This window comes from Equus asinus, chromosome 20 (assembly GCF_041296235.1).
Source record: "Equus asinus isolate D_3611 breed Donkey chromosome 20, EquAss-T2T_v2, whole genome shotgun sequence".
NCBI lineage: Eukaryota > Metazoa > Chordata > Mammalia > Perissodactyla > Equidae > Equus > Equus asinus.
This window is the reverse complement of record NC_091809.1, coordinates 91681535-91697946: the sequence shown is the minus strand read 5'-3', so window position 1 is coordinate 91697946 and position 16412 is coordinate 91681535. Positions and strand designations below refer to the sequence as shown.

The following is a 16412-nucleotide window of genomic DNA, read 5'->3' as shown; positions in this document are numbered from 1 at the left end:
AGATTGATAGATTTGACTACATTGCAATTACAAACTTCTATTCATCAAAGAAGAAAGGAAGTAAGGGAGGGAGGGAGGAAGGAAGAAAGGAAGGAAGGAGAAGGAAAGAAAGAAAGGTAGAATAAGTTGCATGCCGGGAGAAAACGTTTGTAACTGATATAATTGGCAAATAAGAGGTCTCTACAGTATATATATAAAAGACTCCTAAAGATCAGTAAGAAAAAGACAACTCAATAGAAAAACGGGGAAAAGTCAGGAGCAGGCCTTTTTTTCAGAAAAGGAATCTCCATAGGAAATAAATATATGAAAGATATTCAACGTCTTTAGCAATTAGATAATGTAATTAGGTTCACAAGCCATCATTTTACACTCACTAGATTGTAAAAAATTAAGACACCTGACAATAATATTGTGGCACCTGCGAGTGCTAGGGGAGGTGTCCACCACGCATGTGCCCGCGGTGACGTGTTTTTGGGGGATGGGGGTAGGTGGGAATCTCTTTCTCGTCTTCTCAGTCTCACTCAGGCCCAGCAGGCAGGGATTTACCTTTGCCACCGGCAATGGAAGAACTGATGGGGGAAGGCGAGGTTCTGAAATGTACTCTGAAGAACCCCCATAACCGTCTATGCCTGCCATTCTGCCTCCAATTGGTCTGGTGTTGGGTCCTGTTATCTCTCTCCCGAAAGAGAAGAAATGAATTAGCGCTTTGAATGAATGTCTTCTTTAGCCGGATTACACCCTCCCCGCTCCCGCAAACACCTGGCCCTGGACCAGGCTCAGAGTGGGAACTCATTATGTGCGTCTAATGAATATATTTATACGCTCTTTGAGGGAGGCTGAATGCCCATTTCTTACACCAGCATCCCCTTCCTCGCAGTCACTCGATCGCCCCTCCCTTCCTCCAGTTCTGCCACAATTTAAACAAGCTAAGGGGCGAGAGTCCTCCGCCACGGCTGCTCAGAGCGTTTGAGGAGACGACCAGGATGGAGAAGGGGCCACGTAATACCAAAGGATGTTTCGCCAGGAGCGAGGACGCCCCTGCTGCACACGGGACCTCAGGCCGGCGGTGGGAGCCCCGGGCTTGCGCGCGGCGCTGGGGCAGGGCGGGAGCAGAGCCAGAGTCCCGCGAGAAACAACCTTCTGACCCTGGGCCCTCGCGGGTCGGGTCGGCGCAGGCGTGTCCGCCGCGCGTCCCCGCGGTCCTGCGCGCGCGTCGGCCGGCCGGTCTGCGAGGCTCTCCCGTCCGCCAGGCGGAGCTGCGGGGTGGGGAGACGCGCGTCGGCCTCCCGGCCGCCCCACTTCGACGACATGTTCGGCGTCTCGTTGCGGGTGGGTCCCCAGAGTCGGGACGGCCCGACGGGACGAAGCCCGAGATGCGGAGGCGGCGGGAGCCGGGAAAAGTCCAGAAGGGCCCCGTGGCGCCGGAATGGGGGACAAGGGAGAAAGAGGCCCGGGATGCCGGCGTCGCGTCGGGTGCGGGCGGGCCGCGAGGGGCGGGGAGCGGGGCGGGCCCCGGGCGGAGCTGGAGGGGCGTGCTGCGGGGCCGGTTATCGCGGCGCCGGTTATCTCGGCGCCTGGTGTGAGAAGAGGGCTGGTGGACCTTTGCCGAATCCCGCGGAGTCTGGCTGGTGTCGGAAACGTGCAGGCCGCCTAGCGGGGCGGGGTGGCGGGGTGGCGGGGTGGCGGGCTTGGGGGCGGATACGGGAGGCTGGTCGAGCCGTGTGTAGGTGAGTTCACAGCGGTGAGTTTTTCTGCCTTGGAGGGTGTTGATGTCCCGAGGCGCTAAGGTATTGGAGCATCCCCTAGTGAGAGCTATTCACCCCACCCCTACCCCTGCCCTAGTCGGACCTAGATGGGGGAGTTGGGTGGTGGGCCCCATCCCTGGCCCAGCTTAAAGCCACAACCACCTCTGGGAGGACACGGTGTCCATCCCCCTCTCTAGTTCTGTCTTTGCGGGGTGGGGCCTTGATTCCAGATTGTGTTAGAAGCAATGCCATCACCCGCTCCACCTCAAGGAGGAGACTCCCAGGGCTTGCACCCTTGGCTTTAGCCAGGGTGGAGGCAGATGGGCAGGAAAAGCCTGGTGACATTAGTACTCCGAGGCCATCTGCCTGGACTGGTCCAGGAGACCTGCAACATCCAGCCTTGTCTCACTGCAGCTGACCCTTCCCTACCCTTCAGGTCCACTATAGACTCAGCCTGCCTTCCCCTTAAGTACCTTTCCTTCTGCCTAGTTTCTTTGAGGCACAGCCGAGCTTCTTCTCTGCCTTCCGTGTGGGTTGGGTGACGCTGTGCTTGAGTTACCCTGCCTAGGGCAGTCAGGACCTGAGGTGCCCTGCTCACATTGTGTCTGGCTAGGACCCATCCCTGCTCCTTGCCATCACCGTTATCGGGGTTACAGTGCTCCTGTTCACCCTGAAGAGCATGAACTCAAGAAGGAGACGTCTTATCACCTTACAGAACCCTGAAACCAAGTACCCACTGCCCTTGATTGAGAAGGAGGTAATTGGTCAGCCCACCCCCTCCACTGTCAGTGGGTGAAAGAGAGGAAGGCAAGAGTGGTGGGGAATGTGGTGGCCAGGAAGGCTGGGCAGTGGGACAAGCATTTCATGGCCTCCAGTTTGCTCCCCACTCATTGTGTGTGTGTGTACACGCTGGGATAGCACTAAATGGAGTTCCTTTCCCAGGCATCTGAGCTGCCCAACAAGACTTCTAGAAAGCTGACAGAGCCTGCCTCTGTTTTCTGTTTTATTAGCAAATCAGTCACAACACCCGGAGGTTCCGCTTTGGACTGCCCTCGCCAGATCACGTCTTAGGGCTTCCTGTAGGTGAGTGGGGTCTGGTGTCATCACCAGGACTGGGGCCTTGCAGGCACTCTGCTGCTACCAGAAACTCAGCTGGGGTGCGGGGGTTACCCTGATAACCTTTCCTGAGACACATGAGCTCAGAGAACTAGGGAGATGGGCTTGGGGACAGTCCATTCCCTTTCTCATTGTTCAATTTGGGCTGATACAAAAGTGCTATCTCAATGAGCATTGAAAAGAAGTGAGTCTAGAGTAAGAGGGTCTAAGATCTCATTGCAGGCTCCTTGCTGGGCAATCTTAGGCAAGTCCTTCCTCTCTGAGCCTCAGGCTATGAAAGAGGGTTTCCCAGGCCTGCCTGCCATTTCAGTTTTTGTGAGGGTAAAGTGATTGAGGGATGTGAAGATTCAGAAACTGCAGAGTACTGTGCACATTGGGAGGGATGGGAGGAACTGATGTTCCCCTACAGTCGGGAAAAGCCCAGAATGTGTGGAGAGGCAGGAGGGAATCAGGTGCCTCCCACCACCATCACGTGGATTCTCAGCAGGGGCCTCATATCCACATAAGAAGGGACCCATTGTGAATACCAGCCCTAGCATTCCTAGAGTTCTGAGTTATCTCGTTTCTAGTCTGCAACACCACAGATGGCTGAGTCAGTCTTAGTGAAGTAGTAAACCTCTGCTAGGTCCACAGCCTGGGGATCCAGAGCTTTGTACAAACTGCTAGTGTTACTCTCCTGCCTGGTGGAGATCCTAATCCATGGCCTACTTGTCCTGTGTGCATGGGACAAAACCTCGACCTTACCTCTAGCAGGTGATGAAATTACACACTAGGCAGCCAGCCTGGCCCCTGAGCCTCCTTGCTGCTTCCTCTGTCTTTCTCCATCCGTGAGAGCTGTGTCAGCCTGCCTTCCAGTCCTCTGCCTGACCTGTGGGACCAGTCCTGTTAGCAACGAGGCTAAAAGAAGGAAAACTTTGAGAAAAAGAATTTCTTAGAATCTGCCACTTAGACCCACTCTCTCCTCAGCCCTGGTGTAGGCAGTGCAAAGTTAGTGAGTCAAGGTAATTTAGAGGCATCTCGGCGAGGCTGCTTTGAAGACTCAGAGATTGCAGATGCTTCCCAGCTCTGCTGAAATGAAGCTGGTTAGAGGTGGGGCCTAAGGGACCGGCTGGGGCAGCCCCATTTTCTCTGGGCACACTGCCACCCCAGGCCTAGGTTGGCTGCATCTAAAAGAGCCTTTCTAAGGTTTGCAGTTTCAGATTAGTTCTCACAGGGAAGCTGCCTCAGGCATTTATTCCTGAGTATCCCTGGTGCCTGTCAATGAGCCTGACCTTTCTTTTTTTTTTTTAAAGATTTTATTTTTTCCTTTTTCTCCCCAAAGCCCCCCGGCACATAGTTGTGTATTCTTCGTTGTGGGTTCTTCTAGTTGTGGCATGTGGGACGCTTCCTCAGCGTGGTCTGATGAGCAGTGCCATGTCCGCGCCCAGGATTCGAACTAATGAAACACTGGGCCGCCTGCTGCGGAGCGCGCGAACTTAACCACTCGGCCACGGGGCCAGCCCCGAGCCTGACCTTTCTTAACCCAGAGTGTTTGCACCTCAGGCTTCACTGCGTCCTCAAAGGCAGGCTTGTGTTCCAGAAGCAACTGGAAGGGCTGGCCCCTTCAGCATTCTCCTCCCCCTCCCCAGTCCCCCAAATGTCTCACTTCTGTCTGTGTATCTTGTGCGTACACAGTTTCTACTCCCTCAGGTACTCTGGCGCAGAACTTCCTCTTCTGTCTCATAGCAGCTCTTGATTACAGCTTCTGCCCTCACCACTAACTGCCTTAGTCACTGAAGGCTCCCATGTTAGATGCAACAGAAATCTGAGCGGCCCAGCCCATCATGTGACACTGGGATGTAGTCATGATCTGTAGTTCTCAGGCCGTAGCTGGTCCATTCATTTCTACCCTTGAGGGGCAGAATTACATGGTTCGGGGGTGGCCCCATGGCCCAGTGGTTAAGTTCGCGCAGTCTGCTGCAGGCGGCCCAGTGTTTCGTTGGTTCGAATCCTGGGCGCAGACATGGCACTGCTCATCAAACCACGCTGAGGCAGTGTCCCACATACCACAACTAGAAGGACCTACAACGAAGAATATACAACTATGTACCTGGGGACTTTGGGGAGAAAAAGGAAAAAATAAAAATCTTAAAAATTAAAAAAAAATTTAAAAAAAAATCCTTACTGCTTTCCCTCAGCAGAACCATCAGGCGAGGAAGACACAATGTTCTTTCTAGAACTCCTGGTCCATGGGTGTCCAAATCCTGGGGGCCTGCATACCTGTGAGCCCAGGCCTGTTCTGTACCAGGCAGCAGGATACAGATGAGGGGGCTGTGACTCATTCATAGACCCCAGTGATACATCCGCTTTAGGAAGAAATGACTTTGTGAAGGCAATATATTTTGCTTTAAGAAGGAAACACTCCTTTCTGTAGTTTTTAATACTCAGGCTTCAACTTTAATTAGCTCTTCCTGCTCCACAACATACTTTGACACAGTAAGCACGTACGGGCAATTGGTTTCCTGTACGTGAAACTCACAACTACGCTATGATGGAGGGAGGGCAGGTTTACCGTCCCCATTCACCGAGAGGTGAAGTGACTTGCCCAGGCTTGCACACAGAGTGACAAGGGCAGGCCTAGGACCCAGGCATCCTGAGTTTGGGTTCCTTCCCTACTTGGCCCTCCTCCCATGCACCTGCCACACTATGCACCCACCTCCCTGAAGCTCAGTCCTTTACGGGAATCCTGGGTCCTGTTTAGGCCGGCCATGCTTAGACTTAACATTTGATGCTGTTTCTGCAGGTAACTATGTCCATCTCTTAGCCACAATTGATGGTGTTATGGTGGTCAGGGCTTATACGCCTGTGTCCAGTGATGATGATCGAGGCTTTGTGGACTTAATTATAAAGGTAAATGATGCCCACCATGTCCAGCTGCCTCACCCTCACAAGCCAGTTAAGGGTGGTAGGGTGGAGAAAGGACATGTCCTGGACATGGCTTTCCAGCAGTGGCATTTAACAGTGAAGCTGTCAACCTGGTGATGTCTTTGGGGTTTGCTTACAGCAATTATGAGTGCAGAGGATTTTCTCTGCATAGCTCCAGTGTCAAACACATTTTTGAGTCGTGTGCAGCTGTGGTCTGAGGGTGTGAAAACTGTGCTGCCTTATTTTTCAGATCTACTTCAAAAACGTACACCCCAATTATCCAGAAGGGGGGAAGATGACGCAGTACTTGGAGAACATGAAAATTGGAGACACCATCTTTTTTCGAGGGCCAACTGGGCGCCTGTTCTATCATGGGCTAGGTACAGGTGGGGGCGGTGGGGGGTTCATACTGGACCTCCATCTGGGGAGGAAGAAGATTCCTGCAGTTCTTCCATTGTTCTAGAAAATTCCTCAGATTTGAGTCCCATTGACTTATCCTTAAAGTCTTCAACATTCATTCACACACCCACTTTACTAGATTGTAAGCCTCATTAAGGTAGGGGAGTGACTTGTTTTTCCCTCATCACTGTATTTCCAGCACAATGCTCGATATATAAAAGGTGCCTGCTAATGCTGAAAGATGGATGGATGGATGGATGGAGTCCATGCTCATTCATTTATTCACATATTCATCATTTACTCACTCATTGACTGCTGTGAGTGGGAGTGTTCTGTGAGGCTCTATATAAACTTCAGTGTGCTTCCCTCCCTCAGAAGGAAAGGGCCAGTGATTCCCCAAGGAGGTCCAGGCTCTATTCCCACTTTGTGCACTGGTACAACAGGGCTGGCAATGGAGGCTACCCTGGCCTGCTCCTCTGACCTAGAATGGTGGAGCCACTTCCTTAGGAGGAGTCCTTTCTCCTTTCCTGGGCGTCCCAAGGAAAGTCAGTGATCTTTTGCAGGCTCTCAGGCAAGAGCTGCAGAAGTCAGATGTATCCTCTTGTGTTTCCAGGGAAGTTTTCAATCAGACCACAGAAAACATGTGAGACTGAAAAAAAGCTGGCCCATCACCTGGGAATGATTGCTGGGGGCACAGGTAAGAGGCTTCTGGGGGCTTCATCCACAGGGTGAGCCCTGAGATGTTTCTGACTTTGGAGTCATTTGATCCTATAGGGTGTGATGTGAGAGATTCCTTCCCTGGCTGTTTGAGATGGGAACTCATGGGGAGCCTCGAAAGTCAGGCTGGGGAACATGGAAGAATCTGGGGACCAGACTGGGCAGGCCCACACATGGTCCCCAAGGGCTCCTGGATCCTGTTCAAGCCTGACTCCCCTTCCTTTGAAAATGAATGCCTGAAAGAAGAGAACAAACTTGTAAGGAGACCTGCAACGTGCCAGGCACCATAACAGTCACTTTTAAAACTACCACATTTACTCTTCATTAATTCTGTTTTATAAGTGAGGGCACTGCAGAGCTCAGACGAGTACCTGACACACCCTGGTCAGACAGCAAGGGCACTGGGTGTGAAATCCAGTTCCACTTCCAAAACCAGTGCTGCTTCCGTCTTGCCGCATGAAAATGAGAAAGGGCTTTTGATTTATTGTTGTGTTAGAAGGGAAGACCAAAATGAAGGGCAGTTCCTCACTTTGAGTTTTGGGGACAGAAGTGAGAAAGGTAGAATTGGGGCCAAGGAAAACATAAGCTGCTACAGACCAGGGACTGTGGGCGTCAGAAAGGGAGGGAAAGCTGGCCTGCCCCCTAACTGTGTTCCAGGGATTACCCCCATGCTGCAGCTCATTCGCCACATCACCAAGAACCCCAGTGACACGACCACGATGTCCCTCATCTTTGCCAACCAGGTCAGTTCTGCTGAGTCAGCCCTGCGCCAGGAGGGGCAGGATGGAATGTTTGCTGAGCATTCATTCCTTCCCACTGACGGAGCTCAGGCTGCTAGGGGCCTGCGGCCGTGCCAGGGCTTCATAGGCTCAGCTCAGGCAAGGCTGAATCCAGGCCTGTTTTTCCATGTTTTTGTTTTTTTTTAACTTTCTGTCTCCCCAGCTAACCCTATGCACTAAACTTTGCTTCCTTCCTTAATAGATCGTTCTGTGTTTTTCTGAGTATAAAATCATAGATGCCCTTGGTGGAAATTTTGGAAAATACAGAAGCATATATTTATTTTTTATCTTGTTTGTATACATGCTATATATTTACAGTTATATATATATATTTGTTTTGTTTTGTTTTTTCACTCAACATTACCACATAGGCATTTTCTTCTCATTAAAACTCTATAAATATTTTCATCATAGTCTATCAAGTTGTACCATAATTTACTTAATCTTCTACATTTAGGTTGTTTTCAGTTTTCACAGTTATAAGTGATAGAGTGATGAATATTGTGCCTAGGCTTGATGACTTTTAGATTATTTTCTTAAACAGAATCCCAGAAGTGGAATTACTGGGACAAGCATTGTGAAGTTTTAAGATCCAGGTCTTCTGTGCACTATCTCTGAGCCTGTGACAAGTTCCTTTTGGCTTTGGCTCCCTTTTCCCCAATGAGGCTCCAGCCTTTGTTTTCCTCTCCTTTAACTTTCCAGCCGTTGTCTTCTATATTATACTATGTATGTCTGCCTTAGCCCCTCACATGCCCTGCAGAAGGTCCTGGGCCCTTACTAAGCCTGTTCCAGGGGATCTGCCATGTCTGGTGCTCAGTATGGATGTAGGAGGTAGGGCTGGGACCTCTGAGTGAAGCCACCCCACCCTGTGGGCTCAGCCATGGCCTTCGAGCTGGAGGGCAGACACTGCAGCTCTGCGGGAGCCTCCCAACTCCTCCACCTAGAGGAGAGGGTTTGCTGTGCAGGAGCCACAGCAGAGCTCTCCTCTGTCCTGGGGGTCTGCAGCGAGCACTCGGCTAGAGTGATGGCAGCTTGGGCAGGAATGTGCTGACCTGTGTGCTCAGTCTGAGGAACAAGCAGGATGGCCCTGCAGGGGCTTTGCTCATGTTGCTTCTTTTCTAGACAGAGGAGGATATCTTGGTGAGGAAGGAGCTTGAAGAAGTTGCCAGAACTCATCCAGACCAGTTCAAACTGTGGTACACCCTGGATAGGCCTCCAGTTGGTACGATCCCCGTTGTCCCCACTGTGGGTCAGCTCCAACCCTTGACCCACCTGAGGAACTAGTCCCTAGGTTTGTTGGTTTGCTTTTTAGGACTGAGCTTAGGGGCTGAGACCTTTGGCTCTGTCTCCCTGTGGGAAATGCAGGAATTTGAGGGAGAGAGGGTTTGGGACAACCTGCTGGTAAGGGCAGTCTGGGACAGGTGTCTGATATCTCAGCAGCACTCCACACACTGCAGTGAACATCAGGAGGGACACTGAAGCACTGGGTCATGCAGAATACCTATCCTACACTGCATTCTACACGGCATCCCACAGCCATCACACACACTGTCTAACACAGCCATGGACCCCTTCACCTCACACTTCACCTGGACAGCAGTTCCTCACATGCTGAGCCCCAGTCAGCACCCAGCCACCACCATGCACACCACACCCCACATGGCCACCACCTTGTCAACCAGCCCACTGCCCAGCAGAGGGCACTACCTGACTGAGCCAGTCCATAAACCCCACAGCACACGGCCCTGCACAGCTCCCGTTCACTGCCTTGATTCACACCACACCTCAGTACATCGCACCTCACTGTCATGATCCCCATCCTCGCCAGTGCTTACTGCAGGCAGACACCAGCAGTGAGCCTGGAATCTGAGGAGAACACTGAAGAGGGCTGCCTGGGCACCCCCATGTCCTCCACTTCCCAGCTTTCTGCAGGTAACAGCGGTGCCAACTTCTAAGCCATGGAGAGCAGCCTTGCCTCCCTCTCCCTGGCGTGAGGGAGGGTGGGAGGGAGGCCAGGGGTCAGGAACTTGCCCTTCCCCGCCCCCCAGCTTTTTCTGCTTCTGCTTAATCTCAGGCTGGAAGTACAGCTCAGGCTTCATTACTGCTGACATGATCAAGGAACACCTCCCTCCTCCTGGGAAGTCAACGTTCATCCTGGTGTGTGGGCCTCTAGCCCTGATCCAGACAGCTGCTCACCCTAACCTGGAGACAGTGGGTTATACCAAGGACAGGATTTTCACCTACTAGCACCTCCCTCACTCTTTGCAAACTTGCCTGGTCTCTTTCATCTGTTTCAAAGTGAGTTCAGTTTCAGCATGTTAAACTGGCATGTGTTCAAAAGTGCCCTGTGATGTATCCTTGGGCACAGTAGCACTCCTCTCTGTTGGGTGAGGGCCTAAGAAGAAGGGTTCAAGGAGCTGGAGATAAAGTGGCTTCTGAGGCCTCCTTGCTTGGGAGGCTTGAAGGAACTCCATTTCAGTATCTTTTTCTCTAGTTTAGTGAAATAAACTTCAGTACAAAGCACACAGCCCATGAGGTGTGGCTCTGTGGGGGACCGACTAGGCAGTTTGAAGGCCTGTCCTCCATATCAGTTGGCTTTTGTGTGTCCATGGGAGGTCAGAACTAGCAAAAGTGCCAGGGCAGAATTCCAGAAGAATCCAAGTGGGGTCACATCAACTCCCAGTAATCTCTCTTGAACCTCGCTCTCCAGAGTGTTCTGTTTTTAAGCCTACTAGAAGGCTTAGGCACCCTCCACGTGCGCTCTTCCTTCTCTTGTGGGAGGCCCTTGAAATGGGAATGGTGTTGAAAACACACACATCAGGGCAGTAGTAAAGCCATAGGGTAGTTGGGCTTCAAGAATCCTAGACTCCCTGTACCTTGCACAACAAATGGAGGCAAGGGGCACATTTTTTGTGTTTGTTTTCAGCATCCTCTAAATGCCAGGCCCCATTCTGGTATGCCAGGGTAGGGGTGGATACGTACAGAAGCTTCTGAACTTGCAAACAGAACTAGGTCCCAGAAGCTATTCATTAAATCCTTCATACCACTAAACCCGAGTGATACAGGTAACCACTATCGCCTCTGCCGTTCTTGGCCAGGATGATACGCTGCCGCTCTGTGTTACCTGTGAGTAGGTAGAACCGCTTTTACACTTTTGCGGTTTATTTCATATAATTCTCAGAAACCAGGGATTCTGTGGGGATTTTGTTCTGCAAGTTATAGATGAGGAAACTGAGGGTCAGAGATGAAGTTACTGTCCCCAAGTCATTCAGCCGGTAGGTAGCAGACCTGGGCCTGCTTAATTCCAAGTCATTCCCTTTTCACAAAAACTGGCATAGTAGCAGCATTGCTTGGATCTCTCTCTAAACGTGTATGTCTGTGGGGGGGGGGGGGGGGGAGGGTACAGGAGAGAGAGAAGAACATGTCTCTAGAGAACTCTCTGACTTACAGCCGTACAGTGTCCACAGGATGCCAAACCAGGGATGGCCTCACAGAGGGCCAGCAGAGTGGGGGTGCTGGGAGGCGGCTAGCCGCCATCCATCTGCTGGTGAGCTCATCCTCAGTGAATCCCCTACTTGGAGAAAGAGGCTCTGCTGGGCACCGCACACAAAGTAAGACCTTAATCCTCAGATATTTTTCATAAACACAAATCTTACCATGCTTATTCCCTCTCACTGCTTTTCACCCTGGTCCCCACCTGACCGACCGCCCATGTCTCCAGGACAAATTCCAGGAGCCTGGTTTACAAGGCACTTCTTGAGCCTCCCACTCTGACCCTATTCTCTGGCCCCATGCTTCTCAACTCAAGGTGATTTTGCCCCTCCCAGGAACAACTGGCAAAGTCTGGAGACATTTTTGGTTGTCATAGCTAGAGGATGGGTGCTATTGGCATCTAGAGGGAGAGGCTAAAGATGCTGCTAAATGTCCTACAGCCCATGAACAGCCCCCACCACCATAAATTATCCAGCCCAAATGACAACAGTGCTGAGGTTGAGAAACTTCGGTCCAATCACACCACTTTGGGCACTTCCTAGGATGTGCCGGGATGTTTCAGGTCTGCCTCCTGGAGTGCCTTTCCCCCCGGCACCCTTGGGGAACCTGATTCATCTTTCAAATGCAAGTATCACCTCATCACTGAAGCCTTTTCAGTCTCCGCCCCCAGCCCTCCATTAAAAATGACAACTTGCTGTTTTGAGCTGTGGAGACTTCTACGGAGCATCTGTAACGTTCAGCGCACTCTTGTCTCCCCCACTAGACCATCACCAACTGTGTTTCTTGGCATCGTGCCGATATCTCTAGCCCTCCTTAGCCCAGCATGGAACATACTTAACCTGCGCATTTGAAGGAGTGAGTGGCTGGGAACATAGCAGCATGGGGACCAGTATTGGGTCTTACTCCTATCTGTATAGGAGCCCACTTGTGGCAGGTGCTTGCTGAGTGTGCATTGAAGGTGCATATGGTATGGGAGAAAGACGACACATTACTTCGAGGTGAGCTCGGGCTCAAGGGCAAATGGCACTGTAGGACACAGACCTGCAAATGAAACACCAGTGAAGGCTTCCTGAGAAGGTATGTCTTTTCTGGGCCTCGACAGACAGGATTTGGCCTTGTGACAGAGACGAGGAGGAAAAGACATCCCATAGTGAGGGAAAAGCAGGAGCACAGGCTGGAGTGTAGGTTCATGAAGCCTGAAGAGTCAGAAAGCCTCAGGTGCTGACTAAAGTTTTGAACTCTACTCTGGTAATTATGGAACTGAGGAGTTCTCAGCAGAAAGCTAACAGGATTAAAACAGTGCTTTGGGAAGGTCAACTTTGGGGATGGGGTACTTTGTCTGGAGGAGACCAGCTGTGGAAATCAGATGAGGCCTAGGGCCAGAGCCTTCACAGGGAGGAAGAGGAAGGGGCTGGTCACTAAGGGGGAAGACTGGTTGAGAGGGGACTGTGTGGGCGACCCTCCCTGAGGGAGGTACCAGGCTTGTCTGGGAGATGGTGAGTTGTGGTGGAAATGTTGACTTGGGTTGCCCAAGGGCCTTCCACAAGGGGGAGCTGTTTGATCATCTGAGGCTGATGCAGGGAAGGCTTTGGAGACTGTTCTCCATGTGTCAGCTATGGGGGAAGGAGAAGGCCCTGAGTGTGTGTTTGCTGGAGACGCCTCTGCTCAGATGCTGGAGGCCTACAGCACTGAGGAACCGGAGACACCCACTGTAGAGGAGGGTAGACTCAGGGCAGCCAGGACAGTGGGAAGGAGTCTCACTGCTCCTTCCCTCCTCTCACCCTAAACACCCTCACCTCAGCCAGGTTCCTGTGCACTTGGGAAATATGTGCTTCTGTATGGAAGCAGCACAGGAGGGGCTCCCTAGTATCATTCCACCCAGTTCAGTCACTACAGAACATTTTCTCAGAACCTTCTTCCAGCAGAGCTTTTATGAACTACTAGCCCTTCCCCTTTGGTGTAAGAGCCTTGCAGCTGTTACCAGGAACAGCACAAGCCATTGAGTCTGTGCTGATGTCACATTGCCCTTCTCACAAGAGTGGTGTGCAATCCACGTATGAAAGTACAAAAGGTATAAAAGCTGTGGTGAGGAGCACAGCACGGTTGAAAACACATAGGGACACTGGGGCCCCCTCCTGGACGTCTGTTCCACAGCCCCGCTTCACTCCTGCCAACACCCATGTCCCACATGCCCTGCCAGCCACAGCCTGGGCTCTGGAGGTGGCTGTGTTCCAGTTCCCCATTGAAGCAAAGGCTCAAGGCCCCCACACGTGCCTGTCTGGGCTCTCAGCCATGAAGAAAGTCATCTCCAGTCCTCACAGTTGGGAGCAACCAGGCGAGAGTCATTCAGCAGCTGGTCCTGGCTCAGCATAGTCTGAAAGGACACAGTCAAAGGGGCAGTTGAACAGGGTTTTGGTCAAGGCTGCCTATGTGGGAAGCCACGTGGGAAGCAGCAGGGCACTGGGTGTGGTCCCATCTGACAGTACCCTGTAAGTTCATGGTGTCCCAGGGACCCCACGTTTTGAGTCAGAATAGACGCTATCAAGATAAGGATAGATTGCTCATAGCTTAGAGGTAAAGTTGCTAAGTCAGGGCCACCAAAGGTCTATTTGAGGTGATAAGGGCAAGGCTGGGTGGACTCATTTCAGTGTGTGAGCCAAGAAAAGAAAATTGAATAAAAGTGATCCTGTTTGGATTAAGGGAGACCCCCCCCTGGTCTTGCCCTTGGATACAGCTTTCTTAATATGCCTCGATAGATCAACAAGCAAAGCACAGTGATGGGGGCCTCAATGGGGGCATTCACTCCAGCCAGTGGGCTTAGTGATGGGGCAGTCCAGGAACTAATGCCCTTGGAAGGTACACCGCCTCAAAAATGTGAACCTTCTCTGTCACTGGCCTTTTACTGCCAGCTCTAGTCTGCCTGTGAGTCTTGCAAGGAGGATATTAGCCCTGCTTTTCAGATAACTAAGCCAGGGCTCAGAGAGAGGACTTGCCCGCATCCCAGGGCAGGGGCTTAAACAAGGTTGGCCTCACTCCAGAGTGGCTCCTCTCCCCCTGAGACCAAGCTGCCCCCCCATGGTATGGTCTGTCCTCATTGGGGAAGCCAGGATGTGCTCACATGCCTGTGATATCCATGGAGTCAGAGGCGTAATAGGAAATACGTGTGTCTCATTAACAGAGAGGGCAGAATAGTGTCCCCAGGCCAAAGATGACTAGGCAGGTGACCCAGAGCTGCTGATTTCCTCACCAGCTCTAAGCCTGGGAAGAGGACCTGAGATCTAGCTTCAGCTCAAGCCCCATGACCCCTCCCAATGCCCTTAGCAGCACAAGGCCCAACAATGTGCCAACAGAGGCCTCTGAGCCACTTTCTCTCTCAGGGCTGGCCCCAGCACCAGCACCATCCTTTGCTCTACCCTAGCAGAACTGCTGATGATATAGGCTCTGTAGTAGGGACAGGGGCTGTCCCAGGCCTTGTGCACGACCACACCAAACCAGGGTGCTTCCCTGACACCTGTCCTACTATGGAGAGAGGGTCAGAGTCCTACCGTGAGGCGGTGAATGTCTTGGGAGAGGAGCCCTATCTGCGTCACAGTGCCTTCTGAAGGAGCCATCTGTAAAATGGGCAGCAGCCCAGTCAGCACACACAGACTCAGCTTGTCATTTGCAGAGATGGCATGCAAGTTCTGTCCTGCTCAGGCATGCTTCCCTGGAGGAGTGGGCAAGGAATGGGCCAGGCCCTGAAGAATGACAGGTGAAGCACATGCTGCTTCTGCCCCTAGGGGAAAACAGCTTTTTCCCTAGGGGCACAGTATCCCACACTGCCATGCACACACACTCTGGGGGCCCCACTGCAGTACCTACACTAAGGATACACGGGGCAGGGCACAAACAGGCATATCAGAAACAGCCCTTTAGCATGTGTTCAGTGCTCCAGCTATTCCAGGAGTAGAGAGGAAGGGATGAAGGCCTTCAGGATGCTGAATACACTGGCAGTTTCTGGCACCAGCATGACTCCAGACCCTGATACCCTGGTATAGGTATAGGTGGGCATCCTCAGGGAGCTGCTCATGGAGCTTCCTCACTGTCAGGACCTGCCCTCACTCCCCTCCTCAGGTAATGCTGGCCTGCTCCTTCTTCCTTAAACCTATTTAGATTGTGTAGATTTGGAAGCATCCTCTGAGGGCATCAAGTATAACCATTTTACAGGCAGGAAAACTGACACAATAGGCCAAGAGGCCTTGCTTGAGACTGAACAAAGAATTAATGAGATAATTCCATTCAGAGCTGGAAAACCGGAGCATGCATGAATTCTCCCCAGGACACGATAAGAAATAAGGGACACAGCTGCCCTGATGGTGGCTCTACAACAGCAATGCCCAGGTGTCAGCCTTGAGGAGCACCTGTCATGCAGTGGTCCTGGGCAGTGGGATCAAACACCGGCCAGCTTGTGTCCACATCTCACTACTGAACTTCAGGGAAGGCCAGGAGGCCATGGCCTGAGGTTACAGGCCACGTTTGAAGCTGCTGGTAGTTTAAGAAGCAAATCTTAGCATGGCCTCCATCTGGGACAGAGTCAGAGAGCCCTCAATGGGGTCATCAGGCCCTGCCCCAGCCGCCAGTTATGATGCTGCTATTATGCTTCGGCAGATGAGGCCCAGGAGGACCCAGTGGAGCCAAAAGCTGCCTTGGGACAAGCAGGAATCTGCTGAGCAGGAGCTCAGACTGCCAAGGCGTGTCTCTCCCTCCCTCCTCGGCCAGACAGGGCCCATCTGGAAGACCCATTATCAGTTAGTCAGCCTCTAAAGCAGGAGGACAGGTCTGTTCCGGCGCTGCCAACAGACCAACCCCCAAGACGGTTATGGGCCAGCTAGTTCAATAACAGAGAAGCTGGCAAAACACATGGTAAGAAGAGGTCTTTCCAGCAAGGCCTCCTTCTTGTCTCCCACCACCCCCTTCACTAGGTGGCTCATGCCGCTGAAATGGAAACCAACTTTGGGGTCTGTACCGCAGATGTGATCTACAGTCAGGATGTGCGCGAGACATGAGGTTACCCTCGGCTTCACAGAGGGAGGTGGAGCCTGAAGTGGTGAGGCCAGAGACCTCTTGTGAAGGACCCGGAGGTCCCTCATTACTCCAAACCCTTGTCCACGACACTTGGCCAATCCTGCGTGTGCAGTGGCTCAGTGCTGTCGGCTCTCAAGCTGCACAGTGAGCAGGACTCCTCTCCAGCTGTGCCCAGCTGTCTTCCCCAACAAGATTA

General features: G+C 52.2%; 2 protein-coding genes across 35 annotated transcripts in view; one reads left to right on the top strand and one right to left on the bottom strand.

The window, feature by feature from the left end:
• Positions 1 to 952: 952 nt before the first annotated feature.
• CYB5R2 (cytochrome b5 reductase 2) lies at positions 953 to 10183 on the top strand. 5 transcript variants are annotated; one of them, XM_044753415.2, is made up of 9 exons: positions 953 to 1473; positions 2359 to 2502; positions 2756 to 2828; positions 5644 to 5750; positions 6016 to 6145; positions 6778 to 6861; positions 7539 to 7624; positions 8783 to 8882; positions 9735 to 10183. In XM_044753415.2, exons 1-9 carry the CDS (start codon positions 1309 to 1311, stop codon positions 9905 to 9907), a joined length of 1062 nt encoding a protein of 353 aa, XP_044609350.2. In that variant the 5' UTR covers positions 953 to 1308; the 3' UTR covers positions 9908 to 10183. The 5 variants fall into 5 exon arrangements, with proteins under 5 accessions (XP_044609350.2, XP_014716716.3, XP_014716718.3 ...); XM_014861230.3 differs by having other exon boundaries at positions 1099 to 1329; XM_044753416.2 differs by lacking the exon at positions 953 to 1473 and adding an exon at positions 1550 to 1727.
• Positions 6140 to 16412, bottom strand: part of PPFIBP2 (PPFIA binding protein 2) — a 147587-nt gene continuing 137314 nt past the window's right edge. For 23 of the 30 annotated variants that reach the window (XM_070490964.1, XM_070490961.1, XM_070490963.1 and 20 more), the window contains 2 exons: positions 14698 to 14763; positions 11317 to 13526 (listed from right to left, as the gene is read on the bottom strand). In XM_070490964.1, the coding sequence (XP_070347065.1) occupies positions 13455 to 13526; positions 14698 to 14763 (138 nt within the window). In that variant the 3' untranslated portion in view covers positions 11317 to 13454. Of the gene's footprint in view, positions 7118 to 11316; positions 13527 to 14697; positions 14764 to 16412 lie in introns of those variants that run through there. The other 7 variants (XM_070490973.1, XM_070490979.1, XM_070490965.1 and 4 more) reach the window with 5 other exon arrangements.